General features: G+C 42.8%; 1 protein-coding gene across 8 annotated transcripts; it reads right to left on the bottom strand.

Moving 5' to 3' along the window:
- Positions 1-1,170: 1,170 nt before the first annotated feature.
- On the bottom strand, positions 1,171-24,119 carry PROSER3 (proline and serine rich 3). Of its 8 annotated transcripts, none has more exons than XM_058195376.1 (13): positions 24,096-24,119; positions 13,105-13,222; positions 11,700-11,808; positions 10,756-11,054; positions 10,409-10,554; positions 8,987-9,048; positions 8,082-8,161; positions 7,799-7,932; positions 6,142-6,329; positions 4,905-5,405; positions 3,650-3,821; positions 2,289-2,370; positions 1,171-1,557 (listed from the first exon to the last, which is right to left on the bottom strand). In XM_058195376.1, the coding sequence occupies exons 2-13, from the start codon at positions 13,113-13,115 to the stop codon at positions 1,491-1,493; spliced, it is 1,851 nt and encodes a 616-aa protein (XP_058051359.1). In that variant the 5' UTR covers positions 13,116-13,222; positions 24,096-24,119; the 3' UTR covers positions 1,171-1,490. The 8 variants fall into 8 exon arrangements, 7 of the variants coding, with proteins under 7 accessions (XP_058051359.1, XP_058051361.1, XP_058051360.1 ...); XM_058195378.1 differs by lacking the exon at positions 24,096-24,119 and adding an exon at positions 22,313-22,774; XM_058195377.1 differs by lacking the exon at positions 24,096-24,119 and adding an exon at positions 21,675-21,776.
- Between the last annotated feature and the right edge of the window lie 203 nt (positions 24,120-24,322).

The raw sequence follows: 24,322 nt of genomic DNA, 5'->3' as shown, positions 1-24,322 counted from the left end.
AGATGGAGTGGGTGTTTGCAGATTGGTCGGTTGTTTCGTAGCATCCTGTGTAGGTGTGGTCCTAGTCTTCTGTGTTGTAACAACCTGGTTAATGGTCTGTGTGGAAACATCCTGAGTTCTGGGAATGTGACCTCCTGTAGTAGTAATGGGCTTCGCAGAAATGTCCTGAGTTCTGGGAATAAACACACACACACACACATACACACACACACAGAGCGGTGAAACGGCACAGCTGAAACTCATCTTTCAGCCCATTTCTTCCTTTTCCAAATCTGCTTGATAGTGAAGGGATCCTTTTTCAGGAATGCAACATAGTCCAGGAGCATTGAGATGGAGAGATCTAACTTCCAAATCCTCACTTGAATACAAAATCAAATGGATGATGTTGGTCATAAGTGTGAAAAATGTTAATAAGATACTTTTTTGATGTTATCACTTCGAAAGGTAATGTAAGTGAACTGTTTGTAAGTCGAGGACTACCTGTACTGGGGAGAAGTTAACTTACATGCCGTTGGGTAAGGTATGTTCAGTAAATCAGTAGTTGCAAAAGAATCTAGAAATCTGGCTTGTGTGCTTGAACCTGCACTTTGGAACTTTGTTTCCCACCCAATGCTCAAGACAATTAAACATTTCTTTATATATAAATAAGTTAGGCAGGCAAGAATCATGACCCCGTAACTAAAAGATCCATAACTCTGTGAGACATCCTTCTCAGACTGAAGCTGGCCTGTATTTATTTTCCTTTGTAGATTCTGTTCATCTGTTTATTTTCCTGTCTTCTCCAACTTGAATTCTGGTATTGTTTTTGATCTCGTATTGGTTTCCCAGCAGATCTAATTATTTTGCGAAAAGATGTCATAATGGGTTTTATGGATATAAAATATTTTGATGTTTGATGGACTACCCACTGAAAAGGTGGAATAAAAAAAAGGAACAAGCTAAACTTAATTTGGGTTGGAGGGTGAGATTTTAGCCTTCTTTTCTGTTCCAAAACAAATATTCTTTTCCCACTTCCCCAAAAAGATTCCCTTTGTTCTTTGCACAAGGAAATATTCATTCCCATTTCTCCGAGACAAATAAGTTTGGACTCCATTGATCCGCTTTTCATTAGACACAATGTATCTGGCTAGAGTATCCTGCAAATTATCACAATTTGTTTTGATCCAAAAATACACATTTATTTTAAACGCAATGTGAAATATACACCGAAACCATGGAAACAGCACACCGAATATAAAGTGGAGACATCCCTACACATCATCGCTTGGCTATTCTGCAATCCCAAGATATCTTCTAGGAAAATGTTGGCCTGCTAAGGGCAGACAGACATCGAAAATCACTAGAGTTAATTAAATAAATAAATAAAAAACACCTTCAAAACCCTTTGACTGAATTCATCCTGAAGTGCCTGATAATGCTGGACCTGAGCAATGCCTTGAGGGAGGGACCTTAAACCACCCAGGGTTCAACAAAGAGAGCATAGGAGGTGGTCATCGGTGAGAGACGCCCTGATCAAAGGAGTTACTTTCCAGCTGAGTGATCTGGAAATCCACAGCTCTGCAAGAAAATGAAACATAAATGCATGCCACTTTCGGGGCCAGAGGGCACCAGAACAACATAAAACATGAAACCAGAGTTAACAGTGGAAAACAATGGCCAGCAGAATCCGATAGATCTTGGAAGGGAACCACGGTTGAGAAGCAGGGAAGCAATGCAACCACACTGACAAGAAAGCAATGAGCATTCCCACCCTGGGTTCTAGAGAAAAACCCAACAAAGTTTAAGCAAGAGATGCATGTACGTTAGAAAAATTTACATGCTTTGCGAGATTTCTTCTCCTTTTCCAGAACAAGCAAGCAACTTTACTGAACGTTTAAAAAAAAAGCTGGCATTTAAAACGCTGAATTTTTAAATACTGTACTCTGGCACTCAGTGCATCCTTTCCATTTTATACAGGAGGCCTAGGCATTTGAATCTTAAACAGCACTACCAAGAAAAAAAAAACCACAAACCTACAGTCAGATGATCAAGATGAATTCTACACTCAGTCCTGTAAGATGCTTCTTGCAGTTTTTTCAGGGCTAAATACATACCTTCCTGTCTATACCCAGAAAAGCACTGGAGGGGAATGGATAATGATCACTGTGTGTTACAATATTAGCAGGTCTGATGAAACTAAGGAGAGGCAGATTCAGTTTAATGACTAAACAGTTGCTAGAAGCACCTCTGAAGAAGTCACCATCCCAATGAGAGGGTCTCCAAGCATTCGGGGAAGGATGGCTACTTACCGAAGTTCGTTGCGCAATGATTCCCTCTGACCTCTCAACACTTGCAACAGAGGGTCGTCTTCAAATTCCAAGCCATCTGAGTCTACACAAAAGAAAAACAGCATCTCTGTTATTTAACCATCTCTTTTATTTTAAAAGATTTTTAAAATTTTATTTTTATTTTATTTTAAGGGGGACGCATGGCTAAGACGCTGAGCTTGTCGATCGAAAGGTCGGCAGCTCAGCGGTTCGAATCCCTAGAGTCGCGTGACAGGGTGAGCTCCCGTTACTTGTCCCAGCTTCTGCCAACCTAGCAGTTCAAAAGTTTGTAAAAAAAAATGCAAGTAGAAAAATAGAGACCACCTTTGGTGGGAAGATAATAGCATTCCATGTGCCTTTGGCATTGAGTCATGCCGGCCACATGACCATGGAGACGTCTTCGGACAGCGCTGGCTCTTCAGCTTTGAAATGGAGATGAACATCACCCCCTAGAGTCAGGAACGACTAGCACATATGTGCGAGGGGAACCTTTACCTTTTACCTTTATTTTAAGCCACTTCCGTTAAATTCCACCACTAACTGTCCCTATTAAAAGCCAAGCCATATTTCTGTTCCTATGACGCCATTGTATCCTTTAAGCCCAATTTCTTAGGATCTCTTTTTTTCACTCCCTCACAAATACACAACTCTTCAACTGCTGCAGCCTTTGTTTTGACTTCCTTCTCCCCGCCCCACCCCCATTCCCCCTTCCACTGTCCAGATCTCACAAACCTTTCTGTGGCTTAATTGAACTTGACCGGTGCCTTTGGCTCTCTTCCCATCTGCGCTGGATAGCAAGGGAATGACACATTGCTGAAAGGGTTCCTATTAAAATAACCATGGAGCAGCATCCAGCCACTACGGTTGGAGCTTTCAGCAGCTTCCTGCTTGGATCAGAGCTATGCCAACTAGGAATGCAGTCAGATTGCAGAGCAAGCCAGTAAAATAAAACATACCTGCTACAAGCTATACAACATGACACAGTTTGTTTGTATCGTGCCTCTTTCATGTGTTCGTCATCTCATTTCCAGCTAGATCCTTATTTCTTTCCAAGTATGATTAACTTAAGTTGTGGAGTTCAAATTAAATTCGCCCCTTGCCCAAGAGAAGCACTGCAGAGGGATCGCACTCTACCCTCATGCCCAGGGACAGCCAACAAGAGGATCAGAATCTTGACCCACATCCCAGCTTCATGGAAAAACTCCCCAAGTGAGAAGAATAACTTTGCACTTAGAAACCACACAGCAAAATGCAGGGTAATCCCCATTCTCAAAATGGCTGCTGCGATGAAGATCCCCATGATATTCAAGCCAGCTGTCCTGTCCCCGTGGATTTTACTATACCTTCAGCCTGCTCCAGCAGCTGAGCAGCCATGTTCAGGAGTTGGGGATGGGAAGGGGTGACAGCATTCTTTGGAATAGCCTCCTCTGGACCCAAAGCCCTTGAGCTTCTCTTTGGTTTGTCCCGAGGAAGAGCTGGAGAGTCAGGTGGGGAGAAAAGCCTTTCGGCAACTACCTGGGCATGATAGAAAAAAGAAAGCCCGTTCAAACTGCCTTCTGCTCCCAGGACCTTGGTAGGAAAGTAGACACAAAAGAGGCTAAAACTGCCCTGTTTAATGCTCTTATGAATCCTGTTGCCTTCCTTTCAAAGCTAAACAACAGTGTTTCTGTGGGATCAGGCAAAGAGACCAGCTAGCTCAGGGTCTCCAACCTTAGTCTCTTTAAGACTTGTGGACTTCAACTCCCAGAGTCCCTTAGCCAGCAAAGCTGGCTGAGGAACTCTGGGAGTTGAAATCCACAAGTCTTAAAGGGACCAAGGTTGGAGACCCCTGAGCTAGATGATTCCAGCGCACTTTTGTTGCACACTGGCCAATCTAATGGACTTAAGGTCCCCAAGACTGGAGAAGGCGGGCAATGACTTCTTTTCCTTGGAACATAATCTTAAATCATTGTTCTCAAAAGAAAACCCAATGACATGGGATCTTTACAATTCAGTATTATTCAGTTGGCCATCCTGATGATCCCAGGAAGACACGGCTACTTTAAAAACGTATATGCAGCACTTCATGAAGACCCGTACATTCCAAAATACTTTTTGAATCTGAAGCACTGCAGTTCTATTTAGGAGGTGGTGCAGTGATTAGAAAGCAGTATTGCGGGCGAACTCTGCCTACAGCCAGGAGTTCGATCCTAACCGGCTCAAGTTTGACTCAGCCTTCCATCCTTCCGAGGTTGGTAAAATGAGGACCCAGATTGTTGGGGGGCAGAGGTGACATTTACTTACCTTCCCTACCGGTTTGCCAATGCTCGCGCATGCCATCGTCTGCGCATGCGCAGAGGCTTAAAATGTCGCAAAAAGCGATGTCATGACGTCGCACCGGTGGGCAAAGCCTCCCGCAGCTGCTGCTACCGGTTCGCCCAAGCCAGATAGAACCGGCTGGATTTCACCCCTGGTTCCGGGCCATATGCTGACATTGTAAACCACACAGAGAGTGCTGCGAAGCACTATCGGGTGTTATGTCAATCTAAACGCTATTGCTAATGCCACTGAACTGTTCTGTGATAACAATCAGGCACATGGATGAATTAGGGCTTGTACCTCTGATAGTACATGTTGAACTGAATTCTTTGCGGGGCTGCGTGTCGACTGTCTGGGGCCTGGAATTGGTTTTGCTTGACTCTGCTTGTCTCTGCATAGCCCTGGTCTTCTGCCGAGTTCCAGGGGCATTCCCTGGTCAGATGGACCCTGCTGAACATGACGTGAAGTTGTTTGGCTCAAAGACTCATTGGCTTTTGCAGATTTTGAAGGAGATGTTTCCAGGTAATCGGGAACATGGTCTTTTTGTGGGGTTGGATCCTTCACAATTGGCTCATCTCTGCATTCAGGGCCTCCAGTTGCCACTGTCCCATTACTGGGGGAAACAATTTCAATACGCTTCCCGGAAGTGATTTCATTCCTCAGCATGCCTGCACAGGAGCAAGGATGGCACTGACTCTGGGTATATTTAATATCTAGGTGAGGCTCGGAGGTTGACAATATTTTTTGGTCGGTGTCCCTCCAAGGGGTTGGCTCAGTTGACTTCAGAACTTCTCTTTCCATCTGCAAGGTGGAATAAAAAAATATTTAAGAGCATTTCTGGCCTTCAGTTCCTAGAACGAAAGGAAGAAAGTGGCTATTGGGAGAACAAACGAAGAATTCCTTCATCAGCACAGCTGTTTGTCTCCTTTGTTACACTGATGTTGAGTTTTACTACACAAGAAAGTTAAATACTACTGTGATGTAATTGCTGTAAGCCATTTTAACTAATATAGGTCTCCATACAGAAGTCATTTTAGCAATGTATGCATTATTTGAAATATTCATTGTAAACATCTGATTTTGAACCAAAATCACAGATATCTTATACGCCTCTTTTGCCACGAAGTTACACAAAGGTGAAAGAGAGCAGTCCAGAAGTTATCAGGGGCTGTAACACTATGTTCTTTCCCTTCATGGGGCATTCTAGATTTGCCCTGTCCATTTTCTTGACCTGCAACACAGGGCTAAATTCTGCTGCTGACCTTCAGATAAAACATAATCTAGGCTGCTTGCTAAAACATTCATGAAAATGAAACGTTCTTGGGCTGGAGAGTATACGTGGAGGTGGATGCATGTCTGCGGTTTGTAGAAATAGGTATTTTATGAAGATGTTTCTTTTGCAAATGCTTGCACAGCAGTCAGTTCAAAATCTTCAATTCAATGGAATGAAACAGCCACTGGAAAGAAAGCATCTCTTCATTCCATCATCTCAGTTCCAAATCTACACGTATACCACTAATTGATTTCAAATCCTTACTTTTCCAGAGGCGCAGGTTGGATGGAAGCACAGATTCCTCCAAACTTCAGGAGGCATTGCAGCAACGGCTTTGCTTGCTTCCTCCATCTTCCGCTGCAGGCGCCACTGGAATAGGATGTCATCTTCTGGTCTTAAAGAGTGGGCTATATTAGAACTTGGAGTGGTATGATAAGGAAGACCTAAGCTTTCTGGAAAACAAAAAAAGACATTGTTATGAATTGGAAGTCATCAGTGCAAAAGAGTTATATGAGTGGTTCATGAACGTCTCAGATAATTGTAGAGTTAAAAGGGGCCAATAGGTTCATCTAGTCCAGTGATGGCTAACCTTATTGCCGTCACGTGCCAAAAGTGGGGGGAGCGCAGGAGGATCGTGCATGTGCATGATGCCTATACCCATAATTCTACGCGCCCCGCCAACCGTGCATGCACAGGGCACAGGGGCCCAGTTGGCCTGGTTTTTGCTCTCCCCAGGCTCCAGAGCCTCTCTAGGAGCCTGGGGACAGCTAAAATGGCCTTCCCCACCCCTCCAGTTGCCCTCCAGAGGCTGGAAACAGCCCATTTGCCAACTTTGGAAGTTGGCAAATTGGCCATTTCCGGCCTCCGGAGGGTCTCCGGGGGGAAGAGGCCATTTTCACCCTCCGCAGGCTCCTAGGTAGGCTCTAGAGCCTAGGGAGAACAAAAAATAGGCCCACCTATAGGCCCCACCCACCCCCAAACCCTCTCGAGGCAGGAAACAGCCTGTTACCCTACTTCCGGTGGGCCCAGAAGGCCCGAAAATCAGTTGGCGGAGCTGAGCTCGCGTGCCCGATATGGCTCCGCGTGCCACCTGTGGCACACGTGCCATAGGTTCGTCATCACAGATCTAGTCTAATTTTCTACAAAGTTCAGGGAAACCAAGCAAGAGAAATGGTTGTCCACCTCTTCATAATGACCTTCAGAGATTATAATACACAGTCTCTATAGATGGACTGTCCCATTGTTGTACAGATGTTACCATCAGGAATTTCCCCTTATATTTAAGCAAAATTGTGGTAACTAAAACCTGTGTCCCTTTATTTCTACTCCTAGTTTCTGTAAATGTGGAATGTGATTCTCGATCATCTTCCCTCCAACTTCTCTTTATGCACCTGAATATGGCTATTATACCTCCCCTTGGGATTGAACATGCCAAGTTCCTTCAGCCTATCTTTACCAGACATGTCATTAAGTCACTTCCCCCTTGTGAACTTTGCCTAACCTGGCAACATCTCCTGGAAAGGTGGACCCAGAATCTGATACAATTCCAGGTGTAGTTCCACCAATGCCAAGTAGAAAGGAATAATTATTCTGAGATCTCCGATATCATGCTCTTTCTAATGCAGCCCAGAAATGCAATACCTCTTCTAGCAGCTGTTTCAAGTTCAATGACCACATTCAAATCCTTCTCAGATTAAAGGTTTCCAGGCCCTGAATCCCCCTTCTTTTATCTACATCCTGCATTTTTTTCCTCCGTAACAGATTACTTTTCATAAATAAACTTACATAAATTATCTTATCTGACTGAACATGGGTTCCCCCATTCCCTTTTCACTCTCAGTAGCCATTGCTTTCACTTAGACCAAACTTATAAATACCTCTGGGGGGAAAAAATCATTCTAGATCACAGATCTCGCCTTACCTTTGATTTGGTGTGCTGCAGGGTGTCGTAGAGCATGTTGAGGCAAGTCTGGGGTACTATTTGGGTTGGTGGACGTAGCAGTAGAATCAAGCCCCCCAGAACTTACAGGCCTGAAACTACTCAATGGTGAGATGCTATAAGCAGAAAACAGATTGAGAAAGGCATCTTGTTAGAAAGGAAAGGGGGGGATATCAGTTTCCTGAGACCCCAAACAGAGGCACAGAAAAGTGGAAAATGGCATTGGTCTATCGGGTGATGGACAAAATATAAGTCAGGCCAGTACCTTCTGCTTATGACCCTAGCTGCCCTTTCCTGCAGGCTCACTGTCTCAGTGTCAAATGCAGAAGCAGCTTGCATTTCTCCCTGCAAAGAGCATAGAAAGAAAGCGTAAAGAGGAAGAACTCTATGGGGGAAAGCATCCCAAGATTCTGCCAGATGGAGAAGCATGGAATTTTCGACACCTCTGGAAATGCACACCAATGCAAAATATGTAAGTTATTGCGGGGAGGGGGAGGAAAGGATGGCAAAGTCAATACTATGCAATGTGACCATGGAAAGTAACTTTCATGTAGGCGGAAGATAAAGGCAGAAGGGCGGGGGGGGGGAGATAAGGTCCTCAATAACAGAAAACTCCTGAGACAGAAGCAATGAAAAGTTGTCTGCTGCTCATCTTAGGTGAACATTTTTAAAGCAAGATTTCCCTCCTCTGGAAATTCAGAATTGCTAAAAGTTCTTAAGTCCTTGATAAAAAGACAAGGAAGTGACTGGGGGAGCCAAACTCAAGGAATCCACTGAAACACTGTAACACATATCACATTTTTCTCTACCTAGAGCAGAGCAATTACTCCGAGTATGTATTTGACAAAGCCTATGCAGCCACATTTCATCAGATGACCTTCCTATGTATCTACTGCAGTTCTATCCTGGCCTCCCTTAAAGCTCAGGGCCACGAAGATAGGCACATTCTCTTTTATTCTCACAGTCTGAAGGAGGCAAGCCACCTCAGCTCAAGGTCATTCATGTAGGCTGAGCTTTATGGTGGATAAGGATTGATCCCCACTGTCAAATATAGCTTTCTCAACTCTCTGGGCTCAAGACTACCCATGAGCTGCAAAAACAGAAAAGAAAGAAGCCAGCGGAGTTGTGTTACTTTCTGCCTCTTGTCTAGGAGAATATCTTGTTACTCACCAAGGCAGTTTGAGTCAGGATGGGACTGAAAAGAGACGACCTCACTTCACTTTGGCTGTTATCTGCAAAGAGACGTTTCCATTAAAAGTGAAGGATTTCTATAAAGCAATCCTTTTTCTAAAGGAATAACTTTTCAAAATATTTTACATACAAAGAAGAGGAAAAAAACAAACAAACCACTGGATGCTTCAATGGGTTAGGAAATTCTTGATAGTTGCATCAGATGTATCTCTATGGAGCTGCAGAATTCCCTCTGAACCACAGTTATCACCTACACGCCTTTCTAGCAGGTCTACAAAAACTCTGTGAACAGACCACTTGCAGGAAATGCTAGGATGCACAAAACATTCAGGAACCAAGAACATTATCCAAGTCTCTGCCATTCTCAGGAACCCTTCACTATTACTTTTATTTTTTTAAAAAACTTATACCACATGCCCAATAGTTACAAAGCGGATGAAGACAATGCCGTACTTGTTGTCCTCTTGACAAGGCTGTTCATTATCCACACTTGCTGAGAATTGCTAACAACAGAATTGTCTCCCAACTGGAAACTGGAAAGTAGAGGTTGCCCAAGGATAACATGATCCTGTGTGCCTTATAGCCATATTTACTTCCAAATGAAAAGTTCTTCCCATCTATTGCCACCATCCCTGTGCCTAATGCAACTTTCATTTCCACAAGAGAACTCAGACTTTGCCTTGGTCTGACAAAAGCTGTGTCCGTAAGAACTGTATCTACACATCGTGTTAAAAGTCACAATGTGGTTGCTTATTTTGGCATAGCAAAGTGTTATGAACTCAGCCACTGCTCCAAATAAAACATGGTAAGACCAGGGATCTCCAATCTTAGCAACTTTAAGACTTCTGGACTTCAACTCCCAGAATTCCTCAGCCAGCTTTGCCAAGATTAGAGATCCCTGTGGCAGTGGTGAAATCTAAATTTCTTTCCTACTGGTTCTGTGGGTGTGGCTTGGTGGGGGGGTGTCATGTGACTGGGTGGGCGTGGCTATGTGACTCAGGAATCAAAAGACAAACTCACTAACAATGTCCCGCTGGAGCAGGGTTGGACTAGATGACCTCCAGGTCCCTTCCAGCCCTGGATTATCGTCTGAAGCTGTGTCTAGTGCCAGGTTTGTAGTCCTTCCTTCCTCTTCTTTTTCCTCCCTCCCTCCCTCCTTCCCTTTCTCTCTCTCTCTCTTTCTTTTTTTTTTAAGTAAAAAAAAAGGCTCTGATGATTGCGTGGCTCAGCTGAGTGGGGGGGCAGGGATTTTTGCTACCAGTTCTCCAAACCACCCGCCACCATTGCTACCGGATCGGCCGATCTGGTCCGAACCGGGAGCATTTCACCCCTGCCCTGTGCTAAGACAAACAATGACTCAGTACAATGCCAGATTTCTGTTGTTCTTTTGGATTTAAGTACCTGAAGATAGCGATGCTTCCTTCTTAGAGTTTTCTCCGTCTGGGAGAAATGAGTGGCTAAGCCACCAGAACTCAGTTGAACCGCCACTAGATGCCAAGCGCTTTTGACGATCAGTGGGCTTCCCGTAGCGAAACCGCTCAATATACCTGCCAGAGGAAAGAAAAAAGGAAGTTTGGCCAGTAGGCAGTCATCATCTTCAGGTGGACTTGAAATCAGGACTCTTAAGGAAAAAAGGATCAACAGAAAAGCAACCAAGGCCGTCATTCAATGTTCATCTACAAAGCCCATTCATCTGTTCCTCAACTTCAACCTGCCACTTCAAAGGTGACTCTTATAACTGGACTCACTTGGCAATAATGGATTCACTGTCTGAGGCAGAATCTGGGAGCCTTTGTGCATCCAGGGTCTTAGCCTCCGATGACTGCTGTGCTGGAAGATCCTTTTTGCCTTCTGAAGTCAGGGAGGAAGAACTGCGTTCAGTTGAGGGCCATGACTCATTGAAGGGGCTTGTGGAATTCGATTTAGGGGGCCCTCCCTCATGGGAGCTGGAGTCGGGCAGTAAATGAGGGGATGAAGCACTCAATGGTTCTGCCTCCTCGGGAAGGACAGAGCAATTCCTATGTTGCAAACGAGACGGGCTCAGAACCTAAGAAGTTAAAAAAAAAAAAAATAAGACATGATTCACCCTTGGCATGGAAATCAGAGATCTCAAACTTCAGAGACCACAGCTTCAATTCCATGAGACTTTATACATCACAGATTCCTGTAGATGAAATCTCTAGAATTGTCAACCATAGCCTTGTGCTTTAAGACATCTACTTTATCTTTCCATTTCTGGAAAGAAGGCTAGAAGACTGGCTCAAGAATATCTTCGTGGCCGAGTTGATTTCAACCTGCTCTCTCTAGGAAAAGGCTAATGATTTGGCTATACCAGGGGTCTGCAAACTTGGCTCTTTTAAGACTTGTGGACTTCAACTCCCAGAGTTCCTCAGCCAGCTTTGCTCTGGGAATTGAAGTCCACAAGTCTTAAAAGAGCCAAGTTTGCAGACCCCTGGGCTATACCCATCAGCTCTTTGAATGACTAACTCCTGCAGGAAGGTGGCTATTCTGTTTCAGCCTTCAGATCAGGAAAAAAGAAAGAAAAGTCTTTATTCCTAATAGCTAGATTCCCAATTCTTGTCATCCAATTCCATAGGGATGGATCACCGGAGATCTAAAAGAACAGTCTGCTTTCAATTGCTGTTTGCTTTTCCTTAGAGACCACATGGCATGACTTTTATCCTCTTCTCACCGTCTGTTGCTTCTTCTGCTTCAACGGCTGGGTCTGGGAAGGATGATAATGGCTTCGCGAACCGGATGCCTCCAAAAAGGGGCTCCCAAGTGTGGAGAATACAGCTAGACTGTCAGTAAACAAGAAATGTCAATTAGACAAGTTTCTACATTTACCATTAAGTAGAGCCATGGGGGAGGGGGGGAACCTAACTTTTTGGAATCTAGGAGAAAAAAGAATAGCATGGACATGATAACATGGACCTTTTGATGAGATTGAATTACATATTGCGCAGACTGAAATGGTAGAACTATGGGTGCACCAGACAAATGAAATTTACAGGATCCACAGCTTTAAAAACATACACATTTAGAAAACCAGAATATCAGGAGAAGGATGCCTCTAAGCCTTTCTCTCCAGGATGTGTTATTAAATAGACATTAAATAGATATTGCTGTTAGGTTTCTAAGAGCAGTTGAATTTCCATTCTTAATCCCTAATTTTTGTTTCTTTCTCAGTTAAAAGGAAAGACACTGGAGCTTTTCCCAAGGAGACTGGACAATATTGCCAAAAATAAATGTGTCAATGGCAGCAATCACATCATAGTGTGCCACTCAGTGACAATCTCTGGGAAAGCTGAATGAGTGGATCCAAGCACATCTGTGCCCTGCTTTTCATAGGGTTTTGACAGGATTTGCTGGATATCCAGCACATCTATAGCTGTACTTTACACACTATGGGAAATGAGGCTGCCAGAATCAAGTGATATAATTCAAAGTAGTTCCTGTCCTCAGTTCATTTAGCAACATGGCATACAGAGAAAAATTTGTATATTGAAAATATACAAATATATATTAGTATATATATTTGTATTTGTATATATGTATTAGAAATGCCTTCTCCTTATTGTTTTCAATATACAAATTTTTAACAGCAGGAACCTTAAAATTACTCTGTTTGCCCGAAAATAAGCCCTTCCTGGATAATAAGCCCAATTGGGCTTTTGAGCGCATGCACTAAAATAAGCCCTCCCCAAAAATATTTAAATGCATTTGCAGCCAATCCCCGCCATTTCCTCTGGTTAGGGTTAGGGAGACAGAGCTGGAAATCAGGTAAGACGGCAAGAGGAGCCCCATCTTGCTCCATGCGCCCCAAAATAATAAGACCTCCCTGAAAATAAGGCCAAGCGCTTATTTCAGGATTCAGAAAAATATAAGACAGGGTCTTATTTTCGGGGAAACACCTGTGATATACCCAGAGCTCTATTATTTCAATCTGTTTACAGCAGTTGGATTTACAGAGAAAGTCATATTAAGGTATCAACTCATTTCTTAGATGCAGCTAACTGAACATATTATACTGGTATTTATTCTATTCACCTTTGCCACAGTATTCCAAGACAAAAAGTAGGTACCCACTCTTATACCTAGAATCCATTGTTTTCAACGAGGATATTTGTAGAGAGCTGGTTTAAACCTGGCTGGGAATATATTTGCCTGCTGACTGTTCTCATGAAAATGATGTTAGGTTTTCCAAAGTGGGTTCTATGAGCAAACAAACAGAAGAGGATCCAGTAAATAATAAATACTTAGGGCATCAGACAATTTAATTCTTTTGCCTAGTCTTGGCTTTTGTGGATTTTCAATTTCTCTTTAGTTAGGTTTTGGTAATGATGATGAAGAAGATGCTTAATGCAAAGATGCAGACTCTTTTGTTCGGCTAAGGACCATCCACTATAGAGTTTCTGCTCAACAATGAACATTATTTTTTAAAAAATGCTCTTCAGGTCCAACCTCATAATTTGAAGAATACATACGAACAGGTTAAAAGCTAACCTAAATAAATTGTAAAGCACAGATGATGAATTCATATAACAAAGGAAGCCTCAATATGACTTGATTAATTTATGGCTTAGCATTATACGTGAACCTGGCCGTGACCACTTATTCATCAAACTCTGTTTAAAATACAAATTTAAAATATGTGAAATCAGTAAAAGAAAGTGCCAAGACACAAGTCCTTTGATCATTAGAAATGGGGTACGGTGGGGATGGGAGACTTAAGTAAATAGAAACACTCCGTGTATAGCAAATTAATAATCCTTTCAAAGCCAGCCTTTAAATTATGCCAGCAAATATCCCAAGGCTACAAATTTGCTAAGTAGCAAATGATGCAGCAACCTTGTTCAAATTAAGGACATTTGATAGGTTTGCCCCATGAGGCGCCTCCTAGGAATCTCCCCAATGCCATCCTGAATCCCAATATGCAAATATGCATAGTTGTGTCTGTTTGTCTTATTGGTTAATAGCTGCTTACTGACTTGACTATTAGGTCATGACTAAACTTTTTTGAACTTATTGTAATTACTGTGTGCCATTCTCATTTGTGCCATACCTTGGTGAAAGCAGTTAATAAATTACAATTTATTGTAATTTATTAACTGTAAGTGGAACAAATGAACAGAAAATAAACAAAAAAAGCCTGGTCCATACAGCCACTGAGAATCGGATATAATTGAACAGATAGCATCGTTAGGGGGTAAAACAGCTCCCCCAGCCTTGCAAAATGTTAAATACCCCCTTCAGAGTTGTCATGACTTAGACTTTTTTGATGCCCACTCCAGAGTGCTCTGGAGCTGCATGCGAGTATTCAGCATGCAGGTCAACCACCGGTGTCCAGAGACTGATCCACATTCAAAGGAATTTCCTGGTTAGCTCAAAATCCAATGCAATTCCAAAGCCATTGGAATCCCAGCTTGTTCCCATCAGCTGTCTTGCTGCTCAACAGTCTTTCCGCTTTCTAACTTTCCTGGGCTTCCAAGCAAGGAATTCTTAGCAGCTATCTCTTGGGCAGTTGGGAAGGAAATTTCCATGGTGCTATGGCACCCCCCTCATATGCGGTTGCTAAGGCAACAAGTTTTTGTCCTTTCCCCCCCCCCATCTCCTGTGAATGCACCTCATTCACTGATCCTACTATAGCCCGGCACAGTGAACAGCATGATGCAACGAACAGCACAGAATCCTTTGCTCTGGAGAAAAACTGTATGAGCCCAAGTGATCAAAGGTGGTGTAGTTCATAGTGTAGCATCCCAATGTGGTGTTTTTTTTAACCCAGCTCCGATGCTGGTCCTAGAGACTGAAAGACATCAGCTTTTGACAGAGTAATGCAAGCCACTGCTTTGCTAGTCAGGATCCCTAATACGGCTGAAGAATCATATGGGATGAGAATGTTCCAGAGTCAGGGCAGGAAATAGGCTCATTTCTGCTGACTGCAGAAATGAAATCGTATTGCAAGAATTCGGTGGCGGTGGCATGCCAGTAGCTAACTGTAGTTCCCTATTACCCATACATATTGCATACCGACAGGAAAGCTTAGCTTCTACAATCTCAGCATGGAAGAGAGAAATTCCCTTCCTAATGAAGCTACCAGCAGGATCCAGCTCTTTTCTACCAAACCCTTATGCACCAATTGTTCCAAGATGGCTTGTCACAGCAGTTGACGTTTACTGATTAGGGAGGTTGTTTCTTGCATCTGACACACCGGTTCTATCTACAGCAGCCTGTGATCCTAGGGGTGGGTAGAGATGCCCTCTGTTTAGGAAGCCAAGTCATGGCTGGAGCAATATGGCTCTCATACTGCAGCAATTCTTGGATCCTTTGGACTGATTTGTGCTTCTGAGGCCATATCCTGCTTCACAGTATCTTAGAGGAAAAGGTAAAAGGGCTGCCCAGCAAATGCCTTTGTTCTCTTCTTTCTCTCTACATCTCTAGCAGAAGAGAAGCAAGCTTTAAGCTATTTAATTAAGAATAGAGCTGGTAGGGACCTTGGAGGTCTTCTAGTGCAACCGCCTGCTCAAGCAAGTGACCCTATACCATTTCAGCCTCTTCTTGAAAACCTCCAGTGATGAAGCAAACTTCTAAAGGCAAGCTGTTCCAATGGTTAATTGTCCTCACTGTTAGGAAGTTTCTCCTTATTCTTCGTTAGATAAAGACATTGCCCGTTTTCTCGCAACTTAGAGGACAGCAGAACACAAATCCTTCTAAGGTCCAGAATGTCTTCCCCTAAAATGCTGTGGAGAAATCAGTTGGATTTTCAATATGTTCTGGGTACAATTTTTAAAAAATGTGCCAGACATGTGAATTCAGCAAGATTAACATCCATGCAGACAGCAGAAATTACACAATTCCCAAGCTACAAACTCCTCCGAGATCACTCTACAAAACACACACATTTTCTTGCATCGTTCCTCCCACTGCTCCCGTTTAATGCCAATTCTTGCCACCAGCAGTGTCTGGATCAAATACTGATGAATGAACCAGGCACAAGGGCATCTGCACAGTGCTACTGCACATCAAAGCTGGAGAATAAAAGCAAGTACAATATTAAACACAGCATGAGTGCGGGAATTCCCATAGGTTTTTCAGTGTGGAAAAAGCAGAGCCAATAAGTATGACACATTCTTTGAAAAACAGGCCAGTGACCTGCCCCCTCCAATTCTAGAAGATGGAAATGGAAAATCCATCATTTGCACGGGCAATACTGGCACTGCAGTCTCAGGCTTGATGAACTAAGGACGGCAGCCTCGGTTCCTTTCCAAAGCTAATCACTCATCTTGTATTTCTTGAGAGCTGCCTATTATTTTCACCCAACCGACAGAATTGTAGGAAAACATGGACCTTGTCATGCGTTGCTAAAGAATTTGGACTGCTTCAGTGTTTTTACATTGGGTTTCAAAGCGGTGTCTTTAGGTTGGCAGGTTTTAAGAATTCCTCTGTGCCTTGGCACTCAAAGCAGACTGGCTTTGCATTTTAATATGGTGGCACAAAGAAGAAAAGCTCTTCAATCCAGATGGGACTTAAAGTAATAGCTTGTGGTTTATTCCATGGCACCTGCTCAGGCTAGAACAACCCTTCTCTTGACATGGTCATCTGTTTCGTTTTTTGGTTTCTCCTTTTTGGTGCCAGAAATTCCAATTATCAGCATTTATAGAACAGGAAAAAAAAATTTCTTTGGTCTGATTTCTCCTCTGGTGTGATCGTTCTAGCTAAATGCTTATAAACACAGCAGTACATCGCACACTATTCAAACCAATAGCCAAATTCAATACTCCATTGTGTGAAATCTAATCTAGACCAATCTTTTCCTTAAATGAATCATATTTCACCATAGTGATCATAAAATATGGGAAATCTTCCAGATTAACTCCCCTACTGTCACTTTATGGAAGATCTAGGTAATATCTAACTTGCTTTTTAAAGTTCTCTGTAAGGATCATTGTTCCTCTTAACCAGACAATTACCTTTTGTGTTCATTTCTAAGTGGTTACATTAATGGGTTGCAGATTTAGGGACGATAACCCAAGCATTTTATTCCTGAAATACCTCCATAGCTGTATTGTGAGCTGCATTATGAGTATTTAAGTGTTTTAGCCCTTATGTATAAGCACAATTTATAATCACCTCAACATGAACTTATGTTAAACAAATTGGGGAAAGAGGAACCATTATGTTTATAAACATAGAAGTATAAAAAGTCATTTTCCAAAAAAAAAAAAAAACAATTAGTGCAATCAGAATTTTAAAATTTCCTTGACAATTAAATGTATGAGTAGCACTGAATCTGCTTGAATTTTTCAATTTTATAGACAAGCTTAATGAATCAAGGAGATAATGCTACTTTCTTCCACTTGAAAGCCAAATGGTTATTTGGATGCTTCAGAGACATGCAAGCTGGATTTCCATTTCAATAAACCCAAGAGTTGTTTACTATAGTATTCATCCTATAGTATTCATCCAAAGTGTTCATCCTAGTAAATTAGCATTAATGATGCAGCAGATACAAAAGCAGTTATATTGGACAGCACATAAAATCTAAATCCACTAGGCTCATTTAAAGCAGCTGTATTGATGAGAGAAAAGAGGTATTTGTGTATTCCCAGAAATGATGAGAAGAAGTGACAAGAGGGGAAAGGTGGGGCTTAGCCCAGCCTAGCAAGTAAGGTCTCAAAAGTACGCTTCTTGGGTCATATATTTGTAAATTAAATAGCTTGAAAAGAAACAACTCCAATTTACCAGTAAAATACGACTACAGTACTTCCAAGATGGCTTCAATTAGCAATTTGTACCTAAGAAGAGAAATGCAGCCTCTGAGTTTCCACTTCATCTACCTGACCTTTTAAAAGGCCAAATGTCCAGAAAGATTCAGAATTATTGCTAAATGTCCAAGTGACAGCTATTTTGAACACAAAAATGAACTACTGTTGCAAAAAGATAAGCTTGAAGACACTTATCCAATACAAGCCCATTCGAATATAAACAACATTGTAATTAGTACGTGATTTCAGAGCATCTGCAAGGGGAGGCAAAGGGCAAGACATCACATGCACACACTGCCTGACATTTGAGCCACGATGGGAATGATGCAAACTTTATATAATTTGTATTATGCATGTAACATCAGAATACCTTCTACTGGATGCCCAGTTCAGAGACCATCTCTAGTCCAAGCAAACTCCAAGCAACTGAAACCTGCATTGCTTGTGTGTATAAATATAGGTAGTCCTCGACTGACAGCACTGAAAAATGTGACTTATACGACAATTTTTCAGTTACGACCTTTGCAGCATCCCCACAGTCATGTCATCAAAATTCAGACGCTTGGCAACGGGTTCGTATTTATGACCATTACTGTCTCCCGGGGTCATGTGATCGATCCCCTTTTGCAACTTTCTGACAAACAAAGTCAATGCGAAAGCCCAATTCACTTTAGCGACTGGGTTACTAATGTATCAACTGCAGTGATTCACTGCATTCATTAACAACTGTGGCAAAAAAAGAAGTCAAAACATGGGGCAAAGCTCATTTAACAACATAAATTTTGGGTTCAGTTGTGGTGGTAAGTTGAGAACTACCTGTACTTCTTACATACAAAAAAGCTAGCAACCATTAGGGAAAGGAACAGACCTAGATTCTTTTGCCATATAACTTGGCCTGGGATGTTATTATCAGGGTTAGATTTTTTAAAAAAATCATACAGTGAAAAAATTTTAATCACTGCATCTCTATGTTATTTATGATTTCTGGATAACTGGGAAAGTCACAACAAGCTGCTCAAATATATTATGCTCAGAGTTGAACATGATCTAAACCAGGGGTGTCAAACTCACGTCGTCACGGTGGTGTCACATGATGTATCAGGATATTTTTCCCTCTTTGCTAAATTGGGCGTGGCCCTGGCCAGCACATGACCCATCCGACCTGTGCACTGGGAATTTGGCAGCCCTGATTTAAATCTACCAAAACAAATGCTCCCCCCCAAAAAAGTTAGCAAGCTGAAAGAAATCAGCTTGTTGCAAATTTAATCTATATAGTTCAGAGTTCCTGCTGTGACGAATTCAAAACTTAAAATACAAAGAGCATTTTATATAGACATTGTTAAAAATAATGTCCAGAGTTACCTCGGGGTAAGATGGGTGGCCAATAAGTTTTACAATAAATTCAACATACCACCATTAGTCTACTGTTGACCAGTTTTAAAATTCAGAACAAGTTACAAGAACACTAAACATGCCATCATTTTAAATTCTTCTAATCTTTAAATTCTTCAGGCCAGCAACTGGCTTATTTAAGATTTTTGCAATATTCCTAGACAGGTGTTAGTTGGGTTAGCAAGTCCCAATTTGAGACAAGATTGACTAAAACCCCCACAGACTCCAGTGTTTGGCTTATTTTTATAGCAACTTTATCTACAAAGATTACAGATGAATGTTTTCGTCATATTAAAACAAATCAAAATACAGATGAAACTTTTACAAGAAGCACAAGAAAGCTGGACTTCATAGGCACATTGATATAGACTTTGTGGCAACAAGATGGAAGCTATTGCTGTCTCCAGTATGCTTTCCCTATCTCTCCATTTATAGCCCTAGTATTTGTTGGATGTTTCCCATCCAAGTACTAGCCAGCTCCAACCCTGCTTAGCTTCCAAACGTTGGCTGAGATACAAAAACCAATATATCATTCAAAAGTATGAAGGAAAGGAATTAAGAGAGGCAAAGAAGAGGTAAGTGGTCCAATCTAGCATCATACCAGTGAACATTTAAAAGATGTAGATAGCATTTGAAGTGAAGGGTAGAGTTATGTATACTAAAGGTGAAGAATAAAGCAGGAACAAGAATCATCAGTTGGAAAGCCTAAAAGTTATTTCCAATAAAGACTGCAAGCAAAGCAACTACCTAAACCTATCTGCTGACAGCTGGCAGCAATGACTCATGCTTCACCTTTCTCTAGTGAGAAGTCTCATTGAAAGAACTCTATTCACTTCTGTAGGCATCTAGACCTGGGACCTGTTCCTCCTTCCACTGACTCCTCCAACTGAATAGGAGATGCCTGTGGCTGATCAGCCTCAATTGAATCCTGGCTTACTGTTCCCAAGGCTGACCATTCTGAAGCAACAGGATCAGAGGCAGATTCTGAATCATAGCTCATGCATATTTCCTGTCCAACCAAGTCCTGAAGCAAGGCTCAATTCCCTTTAATGGGGTTTATTCTCTGAATTGTTGTTGTTGGTCGCAAAGTCGTGTCCAAACCCATCATGACCCCACAGACAATGTTCCTTCAGGCCTTCCTGTCCTCTACCATGCGAACTGCTTCAGTGATTCCATCCAGCCATCTCCTTCTCTGTCATCCCTTTCTTCTTTTGCCCTCAATCTTTCCCAGCATTAGACTCTTCTCCAGTGAGTCCTTCCTTCTCATTAGGTGGCCAAAGTTAGGTGGCCATTCTCTGGATAAACCTAACCAAATGCAACTTAAGGAGGCAGGATTATAATGATGATGCTTTTATCCCACCTTTTTATGTGTAATTCACGATACTTACAAGCGTCATGTCCAACCTGCAAGTCCATGGGCAGCCTGTGGCCCTGGACAGCTAGTAATGCAGCTCCACAATAACAGTTGGAAGTGACCTTGGAGGTCTTCTAGTCCAACCCCTGCTCAAGCAGGAAACTTTATTAAAAAATAAAAGAAGTTTGTTATTTATATACGTTATTATATATGTTAAATGCAGCCCAAGACAATGCCTCTTCACTACATGCAGCCCAGGCGAGCAAAAAGGTTAGACAACCATGGTCTAGTGATTAAGGCACCAGGCTAGGAACCCAGAGTGTTGAGTTCAAGTCCCACTTTTTTTTCCTTTTTTTTTTACATTTATATCCCGCCCTTCTCCGAAGACTCAGGGCGGCTTACATTGTATAAGGAAATAGTCTCATCCTATTTGTATATTTATATACAAAGTCAACTTATTGCCCCCCCAACAATCTGGGTCCTCATTTTACCTACCTTATAAAGGATGGAAGGCTGAGTCAACCTTGGGCCTGGTGGGACTTAAGGCATGACAATTACTCTTTTTTTTTTTTACTTTTCAAGATTCTTATATATTATTTACATATTATACATTTCTAATACATTATGTACATTCTAATTTCTCCCCTTTATTTTTTCCTTTATTTCTAGACAAGCCATTCATACCATTTATTCCAGATTATATAATAATCTGTCCCTTCTTCCTCTTTAATTTCTTTTGTTAACTTGTCCATTTCGGCACAATTACTTTTTCAACCCAACTCCTCTCACAAAGTTGTTGTGGGGGGGGGGGGGAATAGGAGGAGGAAGGAGTATTAAGACATACTCTTGGCCTCCAGTGGTTTAAAGGCCAGATAAAAAATAAATATGCCTGCTTCCCTTTCTTTTCCCCCCCCACAAAAATGGCCGAATTCCCACAGCTTTCCTCAACTCTGGGACTTCCCAAGCCATCATTCCCAAGTGGATGGGGAGGATAGGAAGTGTGGTCCTTCCTGCCCAGGGAAGGGTTTACGAGCCACTCCAGATTCGGTGCAGTAACCCCGCCGTCGGGGGCGACTCACCAGCCCTTCTCGCCCCACAACTTTCACCCTCGACGCCCCCCTCGAAGTATTTCCCGCTCACCACAGGATAAACTTACCGCCTTTACGGTCGCTTAGCAACAGGACAAAAAGGCGGTCCCTGCGCGCAAAGGATGTAGGGTAAACAAGCACCTCCCTTTTTTTCCCCCGGCCATGACAGAGCAAGTTCCAGAACTACAATTCCCAGGAAGGATTGCGTGCCGTGCGCCGCCTCCAAAGGTAGGGTACGAACTACGCATCCCGACATGCTCTGGGTCAGACTTTTAAAGCGTGGAGTTGGACTAAGGAAATACGAGAGTTAGATCGGAAGCAACTATTAAAGTGAATAAAATAGAGGCACAAAAGCGCAAGGTTTCACCAAGGCTGAGCAATTCTACAAAATTATAAACGGGCCTTTCAAATCCAACCTGTGCATCCTTATCGGATATTTAAAAAAAATAAAGTGACAAGGAGTGAAATTCAAAGGCTACAAAGTGTTAAGACAGGGGTCTGCAAACTTGGCTCTTTTAAGACTCGTGGACTTCAACTCCCAGAGTTCCTCAGACAGCTTAGCTGGCTGAGGAACTCTGGGAGTTGAAGTCCACAAGTCTTAAAAGAGCCAAGTTTGCAGACCCCTGTGTTAAGAGATTGCAAGTGATCGCTAGTCTTTTCTTTTCTTTTCTTTTTTTGCAAACATACTACAGCCCTTGTTGGTTACCGATCTTGTGTTGAGGTTTGACCTTGCGTTGAAGTTGATCCGAATTGAGATCTAAGCGAGCAAAACCCAACTGACGTTCAAGTTTTAGTGCAGAAGCTGTAGCTATACCTGAGGTCTTCCGGATGATATTGGATAAAAAAAAAAAGTTTTTCGAATTAGCTGCAAGACAGAGATTGATTGAGAAGAAAGGGACTTTTGCGAATGGAAACAGCGCCTCTTGCGCAAGGACGACGCTCATGTGAGCTAAAGCCTAGGTTGGTTTTTTTATTTATTTATTTATTTATTTATTTATTTTTCACATTTATATACCGCCCTATCTCCCTAGGGACTCAGGGCGGTTCACAGGCACATAAAAATACATATAAATACGAACTAAAATAACAAGTAAAAAACTTATTCCATAGCCGAATTGTTAAAAACAATATAAATAATAAAACCCATTTAAAACCAGTAAATTTAAAATCTAATCCAGTCCCGCGCAGATGAATAAGTGTGTTTTAAGCTCGCGACGGAAGGTTCGGAGGTCCGGAAGTTGACGAAATCCTGGAGGGAGTTCGTTCCAGAGGGTGGGAGCCCCACAGAAGGCCCTTCCTGGGTGTCGCCAGGCAGCACTGCCTAGCTGACGGCACCCTGAGAGTCCCTCTCTGTGAGAGCGCACGGTCGGTGAGAGGTATTCGGTAGCAGTAGGCGGTCCCGTAAATAGCCCGGCCCTATGCCATGGGCGCTTTAAAGATTGTTACAAAACCTTGAAGCGCACCGGAAGGCCACAGGTAGCCAGTGCAGTCTGCGCAGGATAGGTGTCACGGGAGCCACGAGGGCTCCTCTATCACCAGCAGCCGCGTTCTGGACTAATTGAAGCCTCCGGATGCCCCTCAAGGGGAGCCCCATGTAGAGAGCATTGCAGTAATCCAGACGAGACGTCACGAGGGCGTGAGTGACCGTGCATAAGGCATCCCGGTCTAGAAAGGGGCGCAGCTGGCAAGTCTTGAAGAAGTTGTTCATATGGTTGGACTTAAAAATGCACAAAGCCCAACACTGGAGGATTTTAAGAAGAGTTTGGACAACCACTTGTCTGAAAAGGTATAAGGTCGACAGCTTGAGCAGGGGGCTTACACTAGAACAGGGGTCTCCAACCTTAGCTACTTTAAGCCTGGCAGACTTCAACTCCCAGAAATCCGCCAGGTTTAAAGGGGCCAAAGTTGGAGACCCATGCACTAGAACAGAGGTCTTCAAACTTGGCAGCTTTAAGACCTGTGGACTTCAACTCCGAGAATTGGCTGGAGAATTTTGGGAGTTGAAGTCCACACGTCTTAAAGCTGCCAAGTTTGAAGACCTCTGCACTAGAACAGGGGTCTCCAACCTTGGTCCCTTTAAGACATGTGAACTTCAACTCCCAGAGTCCTTCAGCCAGCAAAACTGGCTGAGGAACTCTGGGAGTTGAAGTCCACAAGTCTTAAAGAGACCAAGGTCAGAGACTCCTGCACTAGAAGACCTCCAAGGCAGGGGTGAAATCCAGCAGGTTCTGACAGGTTCTGCAGAACCGGTAGCAGAAATTCTGAGCAGTTCGGAGAACCAGCAAATACCACCTCTGGCTGGCCCCAGAGTGGGATGGGAATGGAGATTTTTGCAATATCCTTCCTCCAGGAGTGGGGAGGGAATGGGGATTTTGCAGTATCCTTCCCCTGGAGTGGGGTGGGAATGAGGATTTTGCAGTATCCATCTCCTGCCACGCCCACCAAGCTACGCCCACAGAACTGGTAGTCAAAAAAAAATTGAATCTCACCACTGCTTCCAACTCTTGTTATTCTGCTATTCTGTTAAGATGACAACTTCCTGAAACAAATAAAAAAAAAATAGTTGTGTCTGACTCACAGGAGAGCCATCCTTGCACAAGAGGCGCTGTTTCTAATCGCAAAGGAGGGAGGGGGGAGGGGAGGTTAAAAAAAAAAACCCTAGCCTCAGTCACTGGCTGGAATCGCCCTGCCTACAATTCCCAGCATGCAATGCCCC

The sequence above is a fragment of the Ahaetulla prasina genome, chromosome 10 (assembly GCF_028640845.1).
Source record: "Ahaetulla prasina isolate Xishuangbanna chromosome 10, ASM2864084v1, whole genome shotgun sequence".
NCBI classification, from domain to species: Eukaryota; Metazoa; Chordata; class Lepidosauria; order Squamata; family Colubridae; genus Ahaetulla; species Ahaetulla prasina.
The sequence above is the reverse complement of the archived record's forward strand: the minus strand, read 5'-3'. Positions and strand labels throughout refer to the sequence as shown.